Here is a 26,922-nt window from a genome sequence, read left to right as displayed (position 1 = left end):
ATCTTGTAACTGTCACTTGTGGCTACAGTGGCTGCTGTGCTTACACAGTCACACTTCAAAATGTCAATGTTGACGACAGAGTCAACGGGAAGACAGGAAGTCACTGCTGTGCTCACTGACATCACGCAAACTGCAGTTGTTGCAATTTCAAATTAAAAGCACTTATGGATTAGCACAAACCAAAACATCAATGAATACAGTTTCTCCTGCTCTTCAGCCGCGTTCATCTCACTCCGCCAGTGCAAAAAAAGTGCAGCTCAGAACAGACACAATGACAGTTGGCTGTAACTAGATCCCTTGATAACATTTCAAAATAAAAGGATTCCTTCCCTTGGCAACATGTCTATGGAGATTTCAGATGTGGGCCTAAGGGGGGCGCTGCAGTGTTCACAATGGAAAGCTTCATCCTTTGGAGAGAATGAATGGAAATATGACTGCTAAGCTATTTTGAAAAATACAAATGAAAGAAATATAAGTGTAAATATTCTTGTTGATGGTGATGCTTTTAGAATTTTGCCATCATCTTCATGCAAGTTAGAGGAATGTAGCTGAATCTATTTCCACTAGTTGTATTATTTAATAAGGTTTTTTTACCCTCAGTCATCTACGTCAACATAATGGAACATGATACATGCACAGTGGGGGGGGGGGGGGGGGGGGGGTGGGGGCTACATACTTTAAAGTGTTATATGGTCAGTGTACTCTATGATTAGTAGTGTGCAGACATGGTTAATGCTTTGTGATTTGTCTGAACAAAGCCCTTCCAGACTGAGATGATCCCCCCCAATCATGTACATATTACTGGAAACACACCAGTAAAATGACTTCAATGTAAACTTTTAAAGATAAAGTGAACAGGTGTTGAAGCAGTGCTGGATATTTAGAGGAGCAAACTAACAGAAAAAAATGCTTCAATCGAGTTCTTGGTCCATCCAGAAAGTCTTCATTGCTGCTCGTTCCATCTCTTGTTCCTCCTTTAAACCCTGGAGTTTTTCATTTCAGCTGCTTGTCAATCTTCAGCCCAAAAGTAAAGCAAAAAAAAAAGAAGAAAAAAACATAACCTTTGGCCTCTAGGTCTCCTCTGTCCTCCCTCCTCCTCCTCCCTCCTTCACCTTGACTGGACGCCCAGCGTGATCTTGAGGTGCTCGTAGACGACGTAGCTGATGCTGACGGATGGAATGACCTTCATGAAGTTGGGGGCCAGGCCTCGGTAGAGTCCCGTGGGCCCCTCGGTCCTGATGATGTGTCTGAACAGACCTGACATGCTCATCTGAGGGCCTCCTTCCAGGGTCGCTGATGAAGAAAACACAGTCAAACACTTAACACCAGCTTCACTTCTTCAACATGTTTCATCTTTTAACCATACAGCTACTGACTGATATATTAATGCTGTGTTATTTTTACTTTAATGCTCATTTTGTATTAGATTTGTGAAAAGTTATGTGTGTTCTCATAACTTTTGTGCCTATAAACCCCATAGCATGAGATGACTTTTGTTGTGATTTGGTGCTATATAAATAAAGATTAACTGATTGAACTGAACTGAACTGAACTGAATTGAGTGCCAGGAATCACACACTGTTAGAGCAACTTAAAGGACAAGTTCACAATTTTTCAAGTCTTTCTTAAAACAACAGTCAGGTGTCACCACTAACAATGAAATAGTTTTGTCTTGCTGTAATGACTCCTCCTGTTCATACTGACCATTAGATCCCTTCATAATGTACTTTCAATGGAAGTTGCCTACTGTTTTAAGACATACTTAAAAACTGTGAACTTATCCTTTAACACCCCATAAAATCTAGTATTTCCCATATTGTGCATGACAGCAAAAGTTCAAACAGTGCTACCTACTGTTGTGTTAATATAAATGTTGAATTTCTATCCTTTTGTATAATGCTCGTTATTTTGTCCTACTGAGCTACATGAGAGAGTTAAAGTAGTGTGTTTGTATTAGTAAATAGGCGTGGTGATAATGTGACTTCACTACTTGGATATAATTGGCTTTAGTTTGTATGACAGAGTGCTAAAGAATTATAATCAGACCATCATAGTAATACACTTGCAGGATAATCAATCAGTTGGAACTAAAGTAACATCAGGAAATGAAATATTAAAGACTGTGTAAAGTGAATTCAGACATTTTCTTCTAAACACATTAAATAGGTCATAAATGTATTTCTAAAAAAGGTGTAAAAAGCATTTCAACCATTTAGATTTGAATTGTGGAGCTAGGCTTCACAAACTGTGTTTCAAGATTTCTGTGTTCAGGATTTAGTGATTAGCATAAACCCGCCCCTGTAAAAATGTAAAATTCAGCACACACTACTACTACTACAGTCTAAAGTTAGCCAGTTAGCTGAGTTAGCTGCCGAGCTAGCAGCTGAGTTAGCCATAGAAAGCTCTCAGACATAGCGTCCATGTTTCTGGTAGAGGTGGTGACTTTGATTGACAGGTGACACTTGGTAGGGGGCGGGGTTTCAGCGAACTTGGCAGCCACTCCCACAGCGTTTGGGAGCAGAGAAAGAGGCTGATTTTTACACAACTTTGAAGCCTAATTTCATATATTTGGAGATTTTTTTAATCATTCAAATTTGGCAGGGTGGTTAACAACACACTTTTCTGTGGTATGCCAAACTCAGAACACATATTTATTCTTACTTTACACTGACTTTAAATGATGTCTTGAGGATGTCAGCTGTTTAGACTAGACTAGAGTAGTGTTACCTTGCGCCTGCATTCTAGTCCTGACCAGAGCCAGAGGATAGCTAGCCAGCTGTCCACACGTGCTGGATGTAGTCCCACAAGCCAGGAGCACAAACACCCCTGGATTAGCGCTGTCTGTGGCGTAGCGTTGCAGCCAGGCATTCTTCAGAGTCTGAAGAGAGGAGGAGGAGGAGAACGAGTCAAGATTCAACTAGAGAAGAAAAAAAAAAGAGAAGAAAAAAAAAAAAGTCCTCCCACACACCTCATACACAGCCAGGTCGATGCCAGCGTAGGGGATGATGCCCAGCATGTTGGGGACGTAGCCTTTATAGAAAGCAGCCATGCCCTCCTTCTGGAAGATGTGTTTGGCGCAGTGCACAATGCCCGAGAACTGTCCCGTCTTCCTCAGGGCTAACCTCGTCTTCAGGACCTGACACGGAACAGGAAGTGATGTCAGGCTTCCAGACATGTGACCGTAAACTCCACTTCTAGTCGCAGATCATCTTTCATAATACTAAACATACATGTGGCGTGCATTATATCTCCCATATGAAAAAGAAGTTAGGGTGTATGAACCTCATTTAAATGACTTGCTCACACTTTGTGCATAAGTGAAGGTCTGTGAGTCTGCGTGTGAAGGTCTGTTTTCCTCCAGATAAGAGGTCACAGTACAGTTTCACATGATGGGTTCAAGGCTAAAAGTTAAAATGGGCAGTCAGTCACAAAGCAAACATCGTCCATCATCCCAAACATAATCAATCAAGAGTTGCCTTAAAGCATTTATACAATCCATAGAAACTTATGACCACTTATTGTTTTATTAGAGGTGATGCTTAAATGATTGTCTGTGTTATTATTAACTCTCTCACCTCCATGGGGTAGATGCTGCTCTGAGCGATGGCTCCAGCCAGAGAGCCTGCTACCAGTCTCTCCGTGATGCCCAGGGTCTCCTGGTTGCTTCCAATTAATCGTTTAATCTGTCAAAAAGAGATCAATCCTCTTGTATTAAGATCAGATATTCCTTTATTAGTCCCACAGCAGGGACATTTACAGTATTACAGCAGCAAATGGATAGTAAATAATAGAAAGAGCATCAATAAAAGAATAAAGAACAATAAATAATACACAAGCAATAAGAACAATAGTAGTAAAAACAAGAAATTGTAGCATTATGTACAATTGATCCCTACCTTTGGTACATAAACATAATAGTACTCTAATGATTAACTATATCATTCTTATGATGCTGTTTGTATTATATTATTATTATAACATTGTTGCTCAACATATAGTCGCCATTACTATACTCATTGTTATCATTATTATCTCTATTATTATTACTATTATTATTAGAATATAGCACAGACTTGTTAAAACATCCTACCACACACACACACACACACACACACACACACTCACTACATATATCATACCACCCAACTTGTAACAACTCTTCACCATCACACAGACTTCTCTTTTTCTTTCAAATGTGCAATATATTTTTATATCTGTATACATAGTTTTATCTTATTGTTTTATTATTGTTAATATTCAGAAATATTAAATATAGTGTATAACCTGAATGACAAATAAAATCTATGTAATCTAATGTTTATATATTAATGAATGTGTGTGTGTGTGTGTGTGTGTGTGTGTAGTAATACATTTCTTGTGTGTGTATTGTGTGGGTTATTGTATCACCTCTTACTGTAATAAAAAAGAAGGCATACCTGTTCATAGGCCATGAACTTGATAGCAGACTCGGGCCCGATTTTGATGACATTGATGCCGTTGCCTCTCCACAGTGACCTCACACCTCCCTCCCTGATCATCTGACCAAAGCCGCCCGCCATGCGCATGCTGTTACTCTTGGAGGCGTGAACCTGTGCAGGCAGGGACAAATATCTTCTTATTAGAATAAACTTTATTCATAGAGCACACATAAAAAAAACTATTCAGTGTGTAGGAAAAAGACAAGAATGGACAAAAAATATTTAAAGGAAATAAAAGCAATTAAAGGAAAATTACAACTCAATTAAAATGAAAAAAGGCTCTCTGATGGAAAAGAGAAAACTGAATCAGCTGACTTTACTTCCTGATTTCACACAGTGTGTTTTTACCTGCATGAGTACTTTGAGCCGGTCCAGTGGTGCAGTGCAGGTTCGAGACACTGCGCCGGCTCCTCCTCCGGCCACTAGGTGTCGCCACCACATGCCTGTTTTCTTCTCCTCTGCTGTGAACTCATCGGGTACCATCAGGCTCTCCCCAACATCAAAGATCTGTAGAGGATGCAGAGTGTTCCATGAAGGTTTAGTCATTAAAATTATTTTATTATTCATTTATTATATTTGATTCATCTTTTATTATCTTTTATTTTATTTGGGTATTCTGAATTTTTGAAATGTTGGAGCAGACATTTCATTAAATATCAGTGTTATTATCTCATAATAAAAAGGACAATAATAGAAGAAGAATAGAAGACAGTTCACATAAGCCTTAAAAGCCTCAGCCTCTTCAATATTTTTAAATCTGCCAACTTCAAGGTTCTCAGCTGTGTTCAGTTTGCTGTAACAGAGGATTCAGGGCCATAACTGTGCTTGATTTGAATATACGTTGGTAATTAAAAACAAAAAAAAAGCATATTTCTATAACCCATGGAGAGCTTTGATTTACCTTCTTATTGAGAATGTTTTGACATATTAAGCAAATGATTCCATAATCTGATCATTTCACATTTCACTTATTGAACCAGAAAGCCGACCCATCTCATCCTGAACAGCCAAAATAAGAGCAAACTAATGAAGCTTTAAAAAACAGTGTGCGGCTCTGTTCTGTTCTGTATCTCTATTTCACATTCCTTAAGAACCGTATCATCAAGCATAGTTTAGTATGGGGGAGACACATGCATCATAATGCTCAGCCTCTCCCACTTTAGTTCCAACTTCTAAAGTCATACTTTTATCAAGAGTAAATCCTAAATATTTATATTTGGAGGTATATTCCAGTTATACATCCCCAAAAGTCATGTTATTATTACTTCTTTTGTCCTGAAATGAATCATCTGTGCTTTACTTTGATTTATTGATAGCTTGGGGTCTGTTTCTTCCTGACAGAGATTCAGGGAACAACATAAATATTGTAAATTATTATTATTAATAATAATTAATAATAATAATAATAATAATTATTATTATTATTATTATCATTATTATTATCATTTTAAGAGCTTCCAAACTACAGCAGCTGCTTTTGTACACAACAACATGCTGCTGGTAAATCATGTGACCCTCATCCCCGATGGAGTTATTAAATGATTCAGTACTGTTTCAATATTAGCCAGTAATATAAATCATCTGTAGCATGACTATTTAATGAGCTTGTAGAGACCTGTGTGTTAATGGTTCCTGACTGGATGTTGGCATCTGTCAGGTTATTAAAATCATCTCAGTCACACTCAAGTCAAACTGAGCACACAGTAAAAAAAGCTTTTTAAATGATTAGTGATCATTTTGACAGAGCTTTAGCAGCTTTTAGCAGAGCTGACACAAACTGAACCTAGTACAAAAAGCTTTTGAGTGAGTTCTCTCTTAACCTTCCTGTCTTCCTCCTGGGTCAGACTAATCCATCTGTTTTGACTGTTCTTTTTTCCTCCCTTCCTTTCCCCCTCCTTCCCTCCCTCCTACCTTTCTTCTTTCCTCCCTCCTCCCTTCCTTCCTTCTTTTGTCCGTCATTCCTTCCTCCCTCCTTTCCTTCCTTCTTCCTCCCTTCTTCCTCCCTTCCTTCTTTCCTTCCTTCTTCCTCCCTCCCGCCTTTCCTTCCTCCTCCCTCCCTCCCTTCTTCCTCCCTCCCACCCTCCTTTCCTCCCTCCCTCCCTCCCTCCCTCCTTTCCTTCCTTCTTCCTTCCTTCTTCCTCCCTTCCACCCTTCATTCCTCCCTCCTTTCCTTCATTCCTTCCATCCTTCCTCCCTCCCTCCTTTCCTTCCTTGACTGGAGGAGAACAGGAGGGTTAGTTTGATATGCAGAGTTAGAGTACCGTGGAGTGTTTCCAGTAGAGGATGATCTCAGGAATGTTGTCTGCTGGATGCAGGAGGTGATAATCCCTCCACTCGTTCCAGTCAATCATCATCGTTCCATTTTTATCCATACTGTTGGTAAAATAACACTTACAGTTAGTCATGTGACAGCTTTTAAAACAGTAGCAGTAAAAGCTTTCTGCTCACATGCACAATAATGCTGACGTGTTCTTTTGTGATGTCATTCCCTCTGATAGTAACAGCTGGTGACTGAATGACACAGTGGTGATTAGTGTGACGCTGGCTGAGAAAGCAGACTATAGAAGCTACTACTTACTACAAGATAGGGGCCCAGATATGACCCCTCCTTACTCTGAGACCAGCCAGAGAGAAGAACAGACAGACAGACAGACAGACAGACAGACAGACAGGAAGTTAGAGGAACAACACAAGGATCACACAGAGCACAAGTCAGAAAAGTTGAGCTGAGGATGGAGGATCAGCAGCAAGCACCCTGGTGGACTGTGATAGGCTGAGACACCTGTCAATCTAGCTAAATGTATGCACATGTTAGAGAACTGAACATGCCCCACTTCAAATCTAATTATCATCTTAAAAGATAAAAACATTCAAAACAGCTACAAGAAGAAGCTGTTGAGACTTTAACATGGTACTTGTAGAGAGGCTGGGAGATTTTAAGCTTCCAAAGAGCTATGTGATCCTTAAATGACTGAGCTCCAACAGTCTGTCTGCTACATAAACAGCTTTCAGACATGGGATATGTCTCACTGAGCTGTTAAAGTCAAGCTTTTTAGTCATTGTTATGGAAGTGTTACTCAGGCTTTTATTCAGACATGATAACTCTGTTATGAAAATGAAAAGAAACATAACACTCATGTGATATTTGGCTCTATGCACATTTCCTGTTAACCTAACACAGAATCAATCTCTCTCTCTCTCTCTCTCTCTCTCTCTCTCTCTCTCTCTCTCTCTCTCTCTCTCTCTCTCTCTCTCTCTCTCTCTCTCTCTCTCTCTCTCTCCCTCTCTCCCTCCCTCCCTCCCTCCCTCCCCCTCTCCCGTCGAGGCAGATGGTCGACCACCTAGAGTCTGCTTCAGCTTGACGTTTCATGTGGGAATGTTGTGTCTCTTTAAATGAATCAAAGAGTATAATCTTGACCTGCTCTATGTGTAAAGTGCCTTGAGATGATTTGTATTGTGATTTGGCTTTAGTTCACTTACACACTGTTCAGGCACATTTTTACATTTAAGAGCTGTAAAAACACCATGTACACTTTTTCCTTATGTGACCCACAGTATACAGACATGAAAATAAAATGCATCTTTACACAAATAAGTTTGACCTGTGTTTTAGTCATCATACATTCATCATATTTATACATTGATCATAGGGGTGTGACGATACACGAAATAAAAGTAAATTGCACAAATCCTGTATCACAAATACACAAGTAGAACAGGCTACTTCAGGCTCAGTGTAGAGACCTGCAGTTAACCTGCTCCTCTCCTCATCTCATACTTCTGACTGAGATCTTCTCAGCAGGTAGAAGCTGTAACAATGTTAATGATCTACACGTGACTTTATAAAAAGAAGACATGACGTGCGAATGAACGATAGACAACCGATTGTTGGTTTTTTTTGGTCCGGCCCTTAATTATAGCTTCGCGAGACAAAATTCACTTCGACGAGAAATATTGTTGCGTTCGTCTCGCGGCACGAGATCTCGTCACACCCCTATTTGATCATATTCTATAAATTGTTCTCCTGGATCATAAAATAGTGATTGTGAAGGTTTTCTTGTTTTCTATAAGATGAATCAAACATTTGGGAATGAATGAATGTGAATGAGTGTAATGAGTCAGAATATAAACAGTATGTAAAGGTTAAAGCAGTCTCATTGACAGTGTTGTAAACAAGCTGTGTGTGCATATTGAACCTGCTGATGCTGCTGTAGCCTTCATGTTAATGTAACACTGGAACTAACTCAGGCTTTTGTTGGAAATATTACTATTACATACATAAAAGATTTTAGATTTACCCTAAAGAGCTGCATGTCTGAAAGAGAAAAGTGCTGATTTGACAAAAACTGGTCATCTAACTGTTGCCTGTAAAGAATGAGATTATAACATTATAAAATGGAAACAAGGGAGACATCACACACTCACAAACAGTGAACAGATGAGTGTGTGCAGTATCAGAAGCTGTGAACCTCAGCATCACTCACCTTTTGAGAATCTTGTCGGCCTGCTCCTCAGAGATGTTAACCCCCAGGTCACGCAGAGACTGCATGATTTCTTGTGAGTCAATCCGGCCTGCACCACAAAAATCAGTCACTTGTCCATTAAAGTTTGACTCCTGGTAGACGTTTAAGTTTGTATAATAACAGTCTTCTCTGCCTGATAATATACATCTGCCTTTGCTGCTCTAGAGTTCAACATCCCACTTTAATCTCTCTCTAAAATTGTAGGACTATCCCTTTAATTATGTAGCGATCCTGATTTAGAAAGATTCCTCACCATCGTTCTTCTTGTCCAGACTCTTGAAGACCAGCCGCAGTTTTTTCTCGTGGTCTCTGAGGTAATGTACAAACTCCTCAAAGTCTAGTTGTCCGTCCAGGTCTTTGTCCCCTGCTTTGACTATTTTCTGTAAAGGAGAGCAGAGACAGGAGACAGGAGATACATTTAGAGGACACTTTCAGACAGGGACAAAGCCTGCTCATAAAGATGTTTGGCCTACTTTTGTATTTAAGTGATGTTTCAGTCAGTCAGTAAGATTGACTTGAGCTAATCCAGCAGGGTTATTAAAGAAAGTGACAAACAGCAGTAGAGGTTAGAGCATCTCCTGCCATCTGTGCAGTGTTGACTCAGTCTGCAGTTTGGACCACTTTACAGCGCACACACACACACACACACACACACACACACACACACACACACACACACACACACACACACACACACACACACACACACACACACACACACACACACACACACACACACACACACACACACACACACACACACACACACGGCTATTAGTCATCTTACACAACAACGGGGAGCCTAGGAATCACAGTTACCTAAACATACACGGATACAGCAGAAAGCGGCTGCCTGAAGGTAAGAGCAGCTGGGTGTGTGCACAGTGTCACTTCACCAAATCATCTGCTCTGCTAGTGAAGAGGCAAAAAAGTGAATCAACCATGTGCACCACTGGACTCACCAATGTTTGAGGGACTGACCCTGTTTTTCCACTCAACCACTTTGTTTTAAATCTAAAAAAAAAGTCAGAGTCCTGCATTCAAAATGTTACTTGAGTGAAAAGTATTAGCAATAATATTATAATATCAATATTAAAATATTAAAGTATTAGTTAAGCATTAATAGTAAAAGTCTCATACAGAAAGAGAATTTAAATTGATGTTAAAATCACAGTAATATACTCACTGTACATGTATGAACTATCAGACTGATATTACAGTGCAGGTTTAAAGGGCCATTCAGTCTAACTTAACGTGGTTCAGAGGATGCTATTCAACTCATTTGCATAGATTTGTTGTTGCAAAGCACTATATCCATGGCAACGATGAGCAGAAGTTGAGATGCAAACATGATGGCACTTTCAGGTATTTGCATTCTAGTCAGAAAAATCATGTGACAAAAGCTATTAATAAAGAAATATCTATACACAGTACAAAAATAAAAGTTAATGAGAACAAAGTGTGTTTTCATTCGTACCTTTTTCCACATGCGATATTTCGTCAGTTCATGTGAAGGGAGAAATAAGCTCAGCTTTAACACTGATTTGATTTCAGATGGTAATCCGTTTGTTTCAAAGTATTCAAATTCATAGTGGCCCACGCTGGACACTGGCACATAGAGACACAGACGCATCAAGCTTTTCTCTACGCTCCTACAGGAAGTACTAAAGCAGACTGTATAAAGAGAGAGCGCGGGCTGGAAGAGTGAAGAGCATCATCATTAGAGTGCACATATACAGCATTACAGCACCCGCCCACCAAGACGCCAGCCTGCCACTCATTGGATCGTTTTATAAAAGATTAAAGAGTGCATTCCTCCCACTGGATCAACAGCTGTTCACTAAGTCATCTCACAGAGAAAACAGCTGCATTAAAAGTCAGTAACTGTACGAGTCCATCAATTCAACTGTATTTATATAGCAGGTTCATGTAGTGCTTCACAGTTGATTGATCAGCTGATAAGAAGACAGAACAAGTGAAAACATAAAGAAGAGGAATACAAATGATGAAGGAATAAAAACAAAGAAAAATTTAAGGGACAAACAAACATAGCTTAATACAGTTAGAAAATGATAGTAAATTGCAGACTCAGTCATTACATGAGTTTATGTATATCATGTGCCAACAGATGTGCAGATAACCATTGTAAGTGTGTATCTTGGTTCAAAATGTAAGCTATAGAGTTGAAAGTAGTGTTTTACTTTTTATACCAATGATGAGCAATGAACACCAAGTGGAGGGCTGTCATACCACTCAATAAATAACTCAACAGGGTGGACAATGCATGAGTTTATCTGCTGTGTGTGAGCAGGTCAAGGTTGAATACACACCTAAAGCAGTTGGATGATGTCATGCTGTTTCTCAGAGCGGCAAGGTTAAACGGGTTACTGGGTAAACCATTTAGACGGATGTTTTCAATTGTGTCAGGATTTTTGTATGGAAGTCTTCACAGTGTTTCCCATTAATGATATAGACTGTGAGACAGAGGAGAGGAGCAGCTAACGTTAGCCTCTGCTATAGTTTGCTGTCACTTCTCGTAGCGTTGCTGTCCTCTACGACTACTTTATTCCTCCTCACTGTTCTGTATAAAAGGTCCGGACACTGAATGGAGGACAGAGTTGCTCCGTCAGTAAGCGGCTACAGGACGCTGTTGTATTTGCTGTGGTCGAGTGAGCTAGAGAGTGAATGAAGAGAGGGAGCGCTGACACTAAGAAAGCCGGTGAATCAGATCAATAAAACGTTATTTTCTGATTGTTTCACAGCAGTTACGTTCAACAGCACAAATAAACTTCCCCACACACCTCCACTCAACCCTGCAGCTCTGCCTCAAACCTCTGAATGTGAAGGCTGCACAGCAGCAGCTTTATGCTGGTTTAGTTAGTTCATAATAAAAAAGCAAAGTCTTTATGAGCGATCTTCTTTATTTCTATCTGTAAAATAAATTAACTCTGATCCTGAGTTGAGTCTTTTATTGATTAGCAGACAGTTCAGTTATTTGAAGAAACACAATGTAGAAAAAGCATGCCCCCCTAGAGGGTCTGACTAAGACCTCACCATCATATTCTCTCAAGATTAAGTGGGAAACAGTGTGCAGCTGTTATGAGAATTTGACTTTATCCAAGCCAACTTTCACGTGACTGTTATTGAGGAGGAACATATGGTAGCAGCTCATTTCAGACATGATGCCTACTTCCTTTCATACTTGAATGAACGGGCTGACAAACAGCTGGGGAACAGGCAAATGTTCAACTGCATCAATGGTAAGTGGTCATTGAGGTAAAGTGAAAGTTGTGTGGTAGATGCGCACATCTGGAATAAAAAACCAGATGCTGGACCAAAGAACTAAATCTGTTTGAAGCTTCTTCAGGCACAGTGAGTGACAGGGAGTGTAAAGAAGAGCAAGAGACGTGGTAATGTTGAAACGTCACACTTGATATCCCATTAAACTATATCATCATTTAGGTAAAGTCAAGACCAGAGAGGAAAGCTAACCTCTGTAACCAGTGTTTGCTGCAGTGACCTTTACCTTTAACAGTCCTTAGAAGTCCATTTCAGAACACTTTTCAATGCTGTATTAAGAATCCAAAAACAGGCTCATTTTCTGTTTCTGGTCTTATGAAGTGATGAAAAAAGCCTGTATAGCAAATCTGGAGAAGGAAAGACTTTTGGAAAGAAACGGTGCACGCCAAGTTCATTGACTGAATAGAAGACAAAGACAGCAGTTTAATCCCCAGAGTGGCACAAACAGTCTGCAGTGCTTCTGCAGTGTAAGCTTTGCTCAAGGCCACCTTGACAACCGAGGTTCCCTCAAAGCAAAGAACACATCCCTTAAAAAAGCTGTGAGGGAGCTGCTCAGCTGCCAAAAGATCAGTGTGGTTGTTTTTGTTAATGTGTGACTGAGGAGCAGTGTGTTCCCAGAAAAAAAGCTAAATGACAGTTAACAAGACTGAGAGTCTGCATTCATGCCTGCAGTTCTGTGAGGCAGCCTAGGCCTGAGTTCATTCATTTGAAGGGAGGGGGGGGGTGCTTTGACGCAGAGAGGGTGTGAGGGTCAAAAAAAAAAAAAAAAAAGTTGCACCTGGCTCAACTTTTACTACAACACAACACGACAAGGTGCTACGATGAACCAATCACATGAGAGATGGTGGACTCTGTACCTTTGCAACGTGAGCGCTGTTTTTCTTCTGTTTACATCACAATCATGTTGTGTTTTGTGTCTGCTAAGTCCAGCGGGACTTCCTGGATATTATTTCATTATCTCCCTGGTACCTTACACAACACGGCCAATGTCATTAATTGAACAGGTATTTGGTCAAATTTTAATTTTGACCCACTGGTGGCATTACTGGACATAAAAGTCAGTGGATCAGCAAATGAACTCAAATCCATTGTCTGAACTGTGAGTTTATACCACGTTTTGTGTCACTCCATCTAACAGATGCTGAAGAAAAGTGAAATGTGTGACCTGATAGTGGTGCACTGCTGGATAAACAGTCATTAAGATGAATCCTCTGTAAAATCCTCCTTAACTGGAAAACAAGAAATCAACTGAACATCACACACTAGAAGAATCTGTTAATAGATCAAATCTCAATGGAAAAAATGTCTGCATTAATTAATTACAGCATATTCTGTTTCAACAAAACTTGGTCCACATTTATTCAAAAATCCACCTCTACAAATACTTCATGTCAATTCCACAGAACCTTGCAACACACGCTTTTTTTTAAATTTAATTGTCCCTTATTTATTCTATTATTGTTTTTCTTTTTTTTAATCCTTTTTTCTGTGCTGCTGTTGTAGGCTACCTCCTTGTCTGTCTGTCTGTCTACACAATATACAGTTGCCATACCATCAAAGATCAAGGTTAACACCTTGTGTATTACTATGTACATATTTACTTCCTGGTTTATTATTTACCTTACTTCTTCCTTATGTTGTTTGACTTTTTAAGTTCTGTAAATAAAAATTAAAGTTGTCCTTCAAAAGTGTGGGGGTGGTGACGGACCAAAAAAGAAAAGAAAAGATGACTCCTCTGTATTTACACATACCTGTACCAAGTTATCTTTGCAATCCATCACATAGTTGTCAAGATGGAGTGACAGAGTCATCTGTAGAGGCTGACACTAGAGGGACAGATTTTGTAGTTTTTATCATCAGGTCTTATCACCTGTTACTCAACCATGGTGGAAAGGTTACTTGACCTGTTCAGCTCTCCTTATGGAAACTATCCTGTGAGATGTGGTTGAAAGATATGCTAAAAGCTAAGAAGTTGACTTGAATTAAGATGTTTTTTGGGGAGGGGAGGGGGCACAGGCAAATTCTTTGAATTTTTTTGGACGTTTTTTTTAAGATGTAGCGGTTTGGTTGGAGACGTAGATAAAATGTTTGGAAATCTACAGCCACTTTTGTTAGCAGCAGTGTTAAAAAGTCAATCTTGTGTTTTAGCTGCAGTGTCTCCGGGCTAACAGCAAGCTAGAGGAGTGAGTGGGCGAGCGAGAGAGAGTGAGAGAGTGGCATTGTGGTGGACAAAGGCGTGCTCATTGGTACTGAGCAGTATAAACTATAAACGTAGCACTACACGTATTTATTATGCATAATTTACACTAAAAACACAGTCCTACAAATAAACAGTAGGGATACATTTAGTTGACTGTAGTGTAGTTTATTCCATGGAGCACTCAAGGTGTGTCACAGCGTTTCAACCAGTTATGAACTTACATAAAAATCATTTATTTAAATGTTTTTGTTTGTTTGTTTTTTGCTGTTTAACCCTTTATCAGGAGAATAACTGTATTTGGTAACCATAGAGATCTAAAATATCCTCCTCATGCCTCTCTGTGAGGTTGTACAACCATGTGGTTTTATTAGACAGACTTTTTGGTAAACGTTTTACCCTAGACCAACGAGGAACCATATATGGTAACTTTATTGACGCTGATTTGCAACATAACAATGAAATATTTTGAAAAAAGTCACAAAATCCCCTAATAACTCTCTGGGGTTGACATTTTTCATTTTCAAGTATTTCAATGAGTGGCCTATAAAGGGTTAAAGGCTTGTTGTAAGTTTCAGCAGCCAATCAGGAGAGTAGAAAAGAGAGTACAAAAAGTGAATTTCTCTTGTTGGTGAAAAACAGCATTTCTTTGTAACACTCTGTTATAGTTATTTCTTTAATGTGTGTTGAATAAATGTCTTATTACTTCTATAATAACACATTATGTAGTCATATTTTAGTACTGACTTCATAAGGGGCTCTATAGCAGGGGTGTCAAACATGCGGCCCGTGGGCCAGACCTGGCCTGCCAAGGGGTCCAATCCGGCCCACTCTCCTTCCTGTCTTTTTTCCTTCCTTCCATATTTCCATCCAGTCTTCTTTTCCTTCTTCCTTCCTCCCTTCCTTCTTTTTTCCATCCATTTGTCTTTCTTCCCTTTCTTCCATCTTTTGTTCCTGTCTTTTTTTCCTACTTCCTTCCTCCCTTTCTTCTTTTTTTCCATCTGTTTGTCTTTCTTCCCTTTCTTCCATCTTTTGTTCCTGTCTTCTTTTCCGTCCTTCTTGACTTCTCCTCATTCCTTACATCTCTCTTTCTTCCATCTTTCCTTCCATATTTTCATCCTGTCTTCTTTCCCCACTTACTTCCTTCCTCCCTTCCTTCTTTTCTTCTCTTTTTTCCATCCACCTGCCGTTCTTCCATTTCTTCCAGTTTTTTTTCCTTCCATCTTTTTAATGATCTGGCCCACATCAGATCAAATTGGTCTGTATGTGGCCCTTGAATGAAAATGAGTTTGGCCCCTCTGCTCTATAGGATCTATTCTTCATTTAATGATTAGAAGCATGATTTAGTCACCAGGTCTAATAACTTCTCAGGGGTAAACTACTCTGATCCTACCTGTTGATGATCTGTAGGTGGATCCACCATGATTAACACTGTGGTCTTCTTTGGAGGAGTAACAAGACCCCTGCTCTCTTCTGTACTCTCAGAGGAGTGTGTGCTCGTTCCCTGGAGACCGCTCTGCAGTTCTCCGTGGATGCCGGCCGTCTTGCTCTCTTTCTCCTCTGGCGACTGGGTTTCGGCGGGCTTACACTGTGTCCTGCCAAAAAGTCTCTGGCGCATGAAACTCAGTATGTCCTCCAGCATCCTCTAGTGTGTGTGTGTGAAGAGCGTGTGACGAATGTTAACTGCGTCTGTTGGCCCAAGGAGAGGAGAGGAGAGTTGAAGCTGAGGGAGCAGGTGTAGAGAGGGTCAGCTGAGGACACGGGGGGATTCGCTGCACTCCCGAGTCAGCATTTCATCTTCTTGCTGTGTCTTTTTTCTTCTTAAAAATCACTCTGCATCAAATTCACCATTGAAAACTCCTCCCATGTAACTCCTGAAGCATGATTAGCTCTCTGATGTCCCACTGTACATATCTCATGCTGAGTGTGTTCAAATGAGTCGGCTTCAGCATCATCGGCCGGTGAAATGCAGCAAACAGAGCCTCCAGAAACCTGCATCCTCACTGCAGCTGAGCCCAACCAATCGCAGCAGCCCATACTGGCAGGTTGCACTGCTGAACAATGCTAGAAGCCCGTCAGCCAATGGAGGAGGCGGGACAACGGTGTGAAAATTAATTTATGACTTCAGTTGTCAGTCAATGAAGAGGGAGGGGAGAGGTAGGATGGAGCCCAGGGTCCCCCCCCATCTGTAGAAAATCTGCTGAGTGATGACTCCCTCCCTCCCTCCCTTTTCCTTCCCTCTCTCCCTTGCAATCCTCTGAATCATTCCGAGCGCTCAGTCAGCATCCGAGCAGGCGATCCCAACCGCACCTATGCTCCGTCCGCATTTCTAATTCTCAACATGTAGCGGCTTCCTCCTGCTGGAGTCGATCAGATGACAGTGTGATGCAGCAAAGTAGGAACGATCTCTGCATAAAATCCTCATTACTTCCAGCTGATTTAATGACTGTGCTGCCGGCAGAATACAATCGATCCCAGTGTGAATGATTGACACAAAGAGGAATTCTCTATTACAGCTCATCCAATGTTGCAAGAAATACCTTCTTCCGAGTTTCTCCCAACATTGACTTATTGATGGTTACAGCTGCTGTTATTATCAACAATAATAATAATTAAAGCTGCAAGCAGCGGTGAACGGGCCCTCGTCCCCCCATGCATGTTGGTTTACAGATACAATACGGCTTCACGCTGGTCAGCGCTCGGGCCCTAATAATAATAATAATACTTCCCAGAGAAGTTTAGCGTTTTAGTGCACTGATTTCATTTTATATAATGTTGAACTATCATACCTTCATTATATTTGAGGAATCATTACAAAAAATGTGTTTATTTATATATTGTGTATATATATCATTGGCCAATATATCAATATCGGTAATTCTTTACTTCCTAATATCTGTATCGGCATCAGCCCGCTTTAATAGTTATATAGTTTACTAAGAGCTGAGTGCTTCTACTTTAATCAACAAACAGGAAGACGATGCTGAATTTGGTGAGGACTATTTTTTCACATCAAATCAATCACCAAAAACAGCCTTCTATCAGCTTAAGAACATATCCAGAGTGAAGGGTTTTATGTCTCAAACAGACCAGGAGAAGTTGATTTCATGCTTTCATCTCAAGTAGACTCGACTACTGTAACGGTCTTCTGACTGGACTCCCACAAAAAAGCATTAAACAGCTGCAGCTCATTCAGAACGCCGCAGCTCGAGTTTTAACCAGAACAAAGAGATCAGAGCACATTACTCCAGTTCTAAAGTCTTTACACTGGCTCCCAGTCAGCTCTAAAGTCTTTACACTGGCTCCCAGTCAGCTCTAAAGTCTTTACACTGGCTCCCAGTCAGCTCTAAAGTCTTTACACTGGCTCCCAGTCAGTTCTAAAGTCTTTACACTGGCTCCCAGTCAGTTCTAAAGTCTTTACACTGGCTCCCAGTCAGCTCTAAAGTCTTTACACTGGCTCCCAGTCAGCTATAGAATACATTTTAAAGTTCTGCTACTGGTCTACAAATCACTGGATGGTTTAGGTCCAGAATACATGAATGACATGTTAGTAGAATATAAACCCAGTAGAGCTCTGAGATCTACTGACTCAGGTCAGATAGTTGAGCCCAGAGTTCAAACTAAACATGATGAAGCAGCTTTTACATAACTGGAACAAACTAGCAGCAGAACTGAAATCATTTTTAAATCCAGGTTAAAAACATTTCTCTTCTCCTGAGCTTATGATTGAGCTCTTTTAAAGCACTTTACATTTTAATCTTTCATTTGCACTCTATGTCCTTTTAATGATTTTAAAGCTAATTTATTATTTTATGCTGCAATCATTTTATTTATGTCTTTCTATTTTTCTGTACTTTGTTTTTATTATGGGGGGGGGGGGGGGGTTAATGGTATGTTTTAAGTTTCTCAAGTTACATGTTTTTCTGTTTTATGTAAAGCACATTGAGTTGCCGTTGTGTATGAAATGTGCTATATAAATAAAACTGCCTTGCCTTGCCTATTTTCAGCGGTGGATTAATACACATGGGTTGCTCTAGGACTGTGTGTTTGGGATTGAGTCAAAGTAAACTACAGTGTGTCTGTTCATGCTAATGAGGGAACACTAATGTGTTTTTAATAGTTTTTGGTCAACAATGGAGCTCTATGAAGTAGAGGAGTAACATCTATTCATACATTGCTCACTGCTGTTGTCTTATGTTACTATAAACCTGTGGATCAGAAAAATCTGATACATATTTACATTTCCTTGGGTAAAAACTTTAATGTGCAAGTCTGTACAGGGCTGAACAATGAACTGAAATTTTATTGAAATTGCAACATAGCCCACAACGATTTTCAAATTGTAGGAGGTGCAATATTTGTTAAAAGGTGAAATGTGTCAAAAAATACATTATAATTGAAATATTGTGGTGCTGCAGAGATGTTAAGGCCTACATCATAGACTGTATATAAGAAATGGACGTAACATCCGTGACGTCATCCATTGGTTTGTGGACTGCTGCTCGGAAATCCAATAGTATCGAATCTAGGCAGCGCCATCTTGAAAATTTCAGGTGCATGCCGGGAAAAAAAAACACGGATTCTACTTATATGGGCATGAGACGGAGTCATGGACGGAAGTATGGGCGGGACCAACGGCGGAGCGGGGAGGCTGCGAGGGCTGGATCTCACGGACATTGAACCCAGGTCAATCAACCTGTCAATCACAACGTAGCCACGTAGCCTGCTTTATCGTCAAATATAAAATCAGGGAGGCCAAAATTTCACAAATGAACATCATACTGCATTGAAGAAGGCTTTAAACTAGCGATTGAGACCATAAACACATTTTGAAAACGTTTACTGAGGTTAGAAATCAAGTGAGAAGTTGGTGAATTCTCCATTGACTTGTATAGAGACGGAAGTCCTTTTGAGCACAAAACGATCGCCCCCTGGTGGCCTTTTGATAGAATGCAGCTCTAAGTTACTTCCGCATTGGCTTCTTTTCAGAGGACAGGAACTCCCCACCTGGCCTACATATCATGTTCTACTGACTAAAGAGAACATCTTTGTTTGGTACAAATCCCCACACAAATCACACCATCATCATTTGAACATGTTTTTCAATGAGAATGGAAATAATGATGCAAATATTATCATTCCCTCCAGTAGTAAAATTATATCGCAATTGTATCTGTCATTGTATCTGTCAGAATAGTCCCAATTAGATATTTTGGTTCAGACACTATGGGTGACAAAGTGTTGCCTGTTTACTGACTCTGTTATTAAAGTTTCACACTCCCCAATATTAGGTATGATGATGCAGAAGATGTTATTATTACCAGTACACTAACAACCAGTAATTCCCAGCTGTGTCATAAGAACAAGGCAGGCTGCAGGTATAGGAGCTGTGGTGTGTGTGTGTGTCTGTATGTGTATGTGTATGTGTGTGTGTGTGTGTGTGTGTCAGCTGTAGGTTATCAGTACACAGGTGTGGAGAGTCTTAGGAGCAGAGTGCATTAAATGAACAATTGACCTCAAGGTCCTCCTCACATGCAAAGCCCTTAATGTGCTAGCATCAAGAACAGTGTGATTACCTGCTGCTGCTTTATTGGAGGTTCACCCCAAACTATGGAACACACTTCCTTTAGACATCAGGGAAGCCAGGTCGCTAATAGTTTTTAAAAGAAAACTGAAAACCTAGTTCTTCAGTTTAACTTTTAACTAACTTTTCTATCAGTCATTTTCACACTGATGAACTACTGCTCTTCTTTTAGAATGTTGTATTTGATCTTATACATTCTAGTTATTAGCTAATTTAACTATGTACTTTTTTTTTTTTTTTTTTTACTATTTCACCATTATTACTATTTTTATTTTCCATCTTATGTTATGTTGTTTTTTGTTTCTTTTTTAAATATTGTTTTATGTTCCTTTTACATCCTTTTAATGTGAAGCACTTGGTGTATGTCATGTTCTTTTTTTGTAAAGCATTTATTGTATAAAAGGTGCTATACAAACAAACTTATTATTTAGGGCTGACAGCGTTAACACGTTAATCGCGATTAGATTAATGCAATCCATAACGCGTTTTTTTTTTTTAAATCTCATTTTAATTTTGCAAGCCTTTTTGTCCCTTCTACTCACCCATAGACGGCTCCTCTAGCTGTAGCGCTATGCTTTGAAGTGGCCTCTTGCAGTAAACCTACCGCGCTGATGGAAAGTAAGAGAGCTACTGGACTTTTGAACGGCTTGTTTAACTTTAAAACACTTCCAGACGCTTCAGTTGACAAGTCAAAAGTAAAATGCAACCTGTGTCAAACGGAGTTTAACTACCCCCAGAGTACATGGAGTTTGAGTTACGCTAAACACCCAGGTGCAGCCAAGCGAGCCTCAGCTCCACCAAAGGACCATTTTGGAGTGTGGGAGTCGCAGCAGAGCCGTGATTGATTCCCAGTTAAGACACTCTGGTAAGAAATGCTTTACATTATGGGCTTAAAACTGCCTTCAAATGGAAAATAACAGGATTTTAAATATGCAATTCAAAACGTGATTAATCGCGATTAACTATGGAAATTCTGCGATTAATCGCCATTTTTAAAAATTAATCGTTTGACAGCCCTATTATTACTATTATTATTATTATTTAAAAGGTACAAACACATGAGCTTCCTGTGGCTAAGGAGCACACAGCACACTGGTGTAATGGTTAACACTGTGGTCAACTACAGCACACCCAACAGTCATGTGACTCACTGAAAACACATCACAATGATGTTCAAGTCAAACCTTAAAGCCAGTTGCTGAAGTAAATGATGTATGTGAGATCTGTCTTGTTATTTCCACAACAGGAGAAGTGGTAGAAATGAAATCCATGAAATAAACAAACAGTCACAGAGTGTGTTATTAATACTGGGCAGCTGCAAACAGACACTGTTTCAAGATGTTTTTCACATCACCTAAATGAGCTGGAAGTAAGACTGCAACTAATAATTATCTTTATTCAGGATTTATCAGCTAATTCATTCTTTGATCAATAATAAAATGTTACAAAACGGTGAGAAATGCTCATCAAGTCCACAAAACCCCAAAATATCAGTTTCTTGAATAATTGTGTATAAGACAGATGAGCAGCATTTCCTGTCAGTTAACTAACACATGAATCACCTGGACATTTCAGCTCTAATTGGACAGGTGTAGAATTATCTGAATCAAATTGTAAGAAGAAAAATCTGATTGAATATGAGTATATAGTAGTAGTAGAATATATAGTATATCAAATTATACCAACTGTACTTCCTTTCCCATTTCCTTTTCCTCTTCTGGTAAAATACACAGCATATAAGCAGTGGTGTATGTTACTATGGCGACAACAGCAGCCTGCATGAGCAGTTTGAGACAGGAAACTTCTGTCTGTGCTGGTCTTTTCTGACACACTCACACCGTAACAATATACACAAGGCAGTGACACACACACAGCCTGGCTTCATCATCAACAACACAGAGCAGCAGCTTCATTCTACAGCAGGAGACCATGCTAATTACTGCTAATTAGTGGCCCAAAACTCAAAAATGTGTCTCAAGCTGTGATTTGTGTAGATCGAGCTGGTTTGAGTGTTCATTTCAAAGTTAGAAAAGCTGTTTTATACATCGCAGTTATTGTGAAACATTTCCACTCCTACAATCAGCCATACATGGATGAAGACACGCCTTAAACCAGCTGTTTTCATATCAGCTGCTCCACCAGTATTTACACCTGTCTATGAAACAAACAGGAAAGAAGAAGGAGTGTAGTTGACAGACTGTGTTGCACCTGCAAGCTTCTCCAACAGCTGTTATTATACAGCTGTGCAGCTCTTTATAGCGTCATCACTGGTAATTCATCATGTGGACTATAAACTATTGTCTGCAGCTCTGTATCTGAACTGACTTTACAAGCTGTGATGCAACTTATGATGAGAAGATATTAATAAAATGCAAAAAATTTTAAAGTATGCGTCCTAAGCTTGTGGCCCCTGGAAAGTGAAAAGAAGAATCATGGGAGAATATAATGAACAGTCCATCTCTCTAACTGGCTATATGTATACAAGTCGGGCTGGGTATTGTCAATGATTTCCTGAATCGATTCAATTCCGATTCACAGGGTCCCGATCCGATCCGATTCTCGATTCGATTCGATTCAATATCGATTCGATTTTATGTTCCCAGAGTTTCTGTTTTGTAAGTCAGACAATATTTTTAACACGCAGTCATGTGTGGACACCAAATTCTTGAAGAGTAAAGTTAAATCATGAGTCTGATCCAACACTGGGATCTAGCATGATAGCATTTATGTGTATTTACCCTTAAGACCAGTGGCATTTTAAATCATGTCATTTTGAATTATGTTGTCATCATGTAACCAATGATTTTCAAAAAATGTACATAAAGATTATGGATAAGCATGTCAGTTCAAATACAAGACAAAGTTGTAAACTCTCAAATTATAATTATTATTTTAAATTTCATGCTTCCATCTATTCTCTCTGAAAAAATCGATTCACAGAATTTTGAATCGATATCGAATTTTTAAATAGAAAATCGATATTAATTGGATCGATTTTTTGGACACACCCCTACATACAAGCATAGGCTGAAAACTGATTAAAAAATGTTCTACATTATGTAATCTATTGTTCATGTGATCATTGATGATACGTTCTAGTTTTACAGTGAAGTGTTGACTTGTGGTGACATCACTTTTTTAATACTACATAGTGATGACATTTTTTTGTCAGGAGTAAGTCATGTGATTAGGTGTCACCCAGTGATACAACATAATGATAATTAATTAATATAGCAGTTAGTTTAAGTAAATCAATAAAAAAATTACAGTACAGATTTAAATTGTTACAGTACATTGTGGTGATTTAAAATTCATAGAAAAGAGACATGGTGACATCTTCACACTGAGTTTTCCCAATTTAAAATATTGACAGATTAATGGACAAATGGTGAAAGCTGTTTTTGTGAGAGTGAATTTCATTGACAGATAAAGCTGTTTGGTATCGGGCTGCAGTCTGTTTTGAAAGCAGTCTGTCAGTTTCTATATTGGGACGTGACTAAAACCTGTGACATTCCTGACAGGGTTTGAAGGGGCGTTCATGACCCTGAACTGAGGCTGGGAAAGAAAGACGCAGCCAGTCATAAGACCTGATGTCAGTTCAGGTTAAATGCATGCTGTGTGTGTGCGTGCCTGTGTATGAAGCATGTGTGTGTACTGTACATGTGTATCAGCAGCACAATGTCCTGGACTGGTTTATAGTGTAACCCTATGGGTACCAGCATCAACTGTTACACAACAGCCTGGTGATATCAGCCAGCACCTATGCAGCCACAACACATTGACTCTGTAGACATAAACAGAGCAACACATGACCATGCTTCCTCAGCTAAACAGCTAACAGCTAAACAATGAGCTCAAACTCACTCTAAAGCTGAGAGGAGCTGCAGAGTCACTGATTATTATCTGTAGGTTCCTCACTACGAGACACAAGCAACATGACACACTGACTCAGAGCTCAGACAGTGAAGAAATGACATGGAGATGTTAATACACGCCTTCATCTCATCACATTTAGACTACTGTAAGTCTCTGTTTACCTGCCTGAACAAATCTTCTTTACACAGCTTACAAACTGTCCAAAATAACGCTGCTAGGCTCTTAACTCCATCCATCACACCCAGCTTATCCTCACTGCACTGGCTTTCTGTACATTTTACAATTCATTTCATTTCATTTCATTTCATTTCATTTCATTTCATAGGGACTGATTTACTAAAGGTTTGCATGTGTAAAAACGTGTGCATCACCTGCAAAAAATGTGCAAGCTAATTTCCTAACAGAATACGTGCTGTCCATTTAGTACGTTTGCCATAATGAATATGTAATATGGAGCGTTTTAACCTCAGTGTGCAAAACACAGGGGGGGGGGAAATGCAAATATGTGGTTTAGCACACCCAGCGTGATTTACCAAACTCAAAAGGTCACTTAGTTGATGTTAACTAGGTCTATAAATAATACCTTAAGGCAGGTATTAACCCACTGTGTACTGCTCACTGATGACTTCTGTTACTGTGGTGAGGAGACGGAGGCACACTCTCCATTAGACACAAAACTCTCATTTAAATACTGCTCTCTGCACCTGTTGCATCTGTTTTCATTTACTGTGCACACAATTTAGTACCCTTTATTTGTGATCTTAGTAAATCAGGCCTGTAGAGTCTTACATGTAGTACTGTCATGATGACTACTTATTTGTTGGACGATATATTGTCTCAGAAATAATCACAATAAACGATATTATTGTCATTTGAAGATCATTTCATACCACTGATATAATGATAATATAATAGTATAATAATGCATGCTGCCTTCTCTTGAATGTGAAAGCTGCTGTATAAATGAACTGCTTCCACATTGCTATTATAAAAATATTGATTATAGCCACTTAAAGTAGTGAAATGTAAGATATGTATAAGAATGTACTTGACTGATGTGTGCTACTCTCTTTACATTATATCATACAGTACACAGCAGGGTGGATCAATACATCCAGGCTGTTTAAAGGCTTCTTTGATGACAGGTGGTTGCTGCTGTAGCCAATCATAAAGCTTCAACTGTTTATGTGTTCAAACATTTGTTGTACAGAGCTGTTATTTGTCCGCTTGAGGCTGTTACTGTTCCATTTTCTCACATATTTCACATCTTCACTCCAAACTCTGATACACTGATGATATCTGGCCCCAACGACAACACAACAGCACCGCATTCAGCCACTGTGATAATAACTCTCACCCACTCTCTTTAGTCAAACAGTAACTGAGCCTAAACTGACTGTGGGCAATCATTTACTGCAAAAGTGCTTATGAATAAGTACAAATCTCTTCCTCATTCGACTGCCAGCTTCAAGTCATGTAGATACAGAAGCTGGAACCGGTGGATTGTTCTTAGAGGTTAAATCCTGTGGCCTCTGTATTCCTGGACATTTGCCACCATGTCAAACAGACCAGATGAGGTGGAGAGGGGTGGGGGCTCCCTTTCTGCTAGGTCACTATTATTATAACCAAGTTCAAAACAATGGCTACCCTGTCTCCTCCACTTTTCCTAATTTGGTGATGTTGACAGATGTGTTCTTTACAGAGTCATGGTGACCGCTTTACTTCCTTTATAGCAGATTCATTCAACCTAAGTCCAGTCCAATAGCAGATAAAATGTGTTGGTATGGTACACTACAGTACAACATGTCAGATCAGCTGTGTTTTACATTTCAATGGCTCTACGATTGCTCACATTGGTTCGCCTGTGTTTCAGGTGCTGGAGCTGCTTCATTTGTTTAAATGAAATATTATAATAAAAAGGCCTTGAGGCTGTGATGTCAGACACTGGCTGTCATCCAGGATGTCCTGTCACACACTTTGTATGTGAGCAGAACTGTACTGAAGTCTGTTGAAGTACACGTTTCTATGACATTATGTGTTGATTACAGATTACAACATCACTTCTCACTCATCTCTCAATCTTTGTTTAAATAAGTCATGTAGAGTTCTTCTGACCTATAAATAACCAAATGATTGCTTGCTAAATTATTCATATACCTGATTATAAATATATAAATTTCCCAAAATATTGCATCTGCTTTACCTCACCCTTTCTACTGATGCTTACAGTTCTGGTACTAATCCTGCTGCTGTATTGTCTTTGTTACTTTTCTTACTTTGCCAAATGCAGTTTTAATTTTACATATGGAAACAATAAGACAGAGAGAAGGCCAGAAAATCAAGAATTAAACAGGGGAAAAACAGAAACTGAGCTAAAGCATAACTTACCATTAGTTCATGTTCAGTACGATGCACTCCTAATTTCTTGAGTCCAATGGTCAGGTCGTTAACACAAATGCCTCCATCCCCGTTCACATCCAGGACCTGGAACAGCACTTTGAGTCTGTGCTCCTGCTCAGGGCCTCCACATATGTCGCATGGATGTGGCGCCTGGTCGGAATCCAAGGGCCAGTCACCGGCCAGCGGCTGCCGTGTGACCGGTTTACATGATGAAGCTGATGGGGGGTCCTCGGCGTGCACGCCTCCGCCGCCAGGGTCGACCCCTGGGTGGGTCTCTGCCGACCGGCACTGGCAGAATACATCACCGAGCAAAGGAGGCATGAAAGAGCCGTGCTGGTGCATCATGAATGTCCGTCACTGTTAAACTCCTGTGTAGCGACTATAAAGTATATAGAAATATTTACACACACACACACAGGTATATACAGTCTATAAACTGGACTGTTCGCTTCGTCAGAGAGCAACGGCTACTATTCTACCACGTCACATGTCCCTCCATTTCTGCCGGCTCAGAAAGCAAAAGCTACCGCCGCCGGTGAGCTTCCAAACCCGGCTTTTCATCAC

The 26,922-nt window shown here is 39.8% G+C and overlaps 1 protein-coding gene across 2 annotated transcripts; it reads right to left on the bottom strand.

The window, feature by feature from the left end:
- Positions 1-1,108: 1,108 nt before the first annotated feature.
- slc25a25b (solute carrier family 25 member 25b) lies at positions 1,109-26,817 on the bottom strand. Of its 2 annotated transcripts, XM_053339355.1 has the most exons (11): positions 26,347-26,817; positions 9,255-9,381; positions 8,963-9,050; positions 7,057-7,092; positions 6,740-6,851; positions 4,827-4,985; positions 4,437-4,589; positions 3,576-3,683; positions 2,969-3,136; positions 2,728-2,878; positions 1,109-1,293 (listed from the first exon to the last, which is right to left on the bottom strand). In XM_053339355.1, exons 1-11 carry the CDS (start codon positions 26,701-26,703, stop codon positions 1,109-1,111), a joined length of 1,644 nt encoding a protein of 547 aa, XP_053195330.1. In that variant the 5' UTR covers positions 26,704-26,817. The 2 variants fall into 2 exon arrangements, with proteins under 2 accessions (XP_053195330.1, XP_053195331.1); XM_053339356.1 differs by lacking the exon at positions 7,057-7,092.
- Positions 26,818-26,922: the final 105 nt, after the last annotated feature.

Source organism: Scomber japonicus, chromosome 19, assembly GCF_027409825.1.
Source record: "Scomber japonicus isolate fScoJap1 chromosome 19, fScoJap1.pri, whole genome shotgun sequence".
NCBI classification, from domain to species: Eukaryota; Metazoa; Chordata; class Actinopteri; order Scombriformes; family Scombridae; genus Scomber; species Scomber japonicus.
Note: the sequence above shows the minus strand (reverse complement) of the source record. Positions and strands in the feature narration are given on the sequence as shown.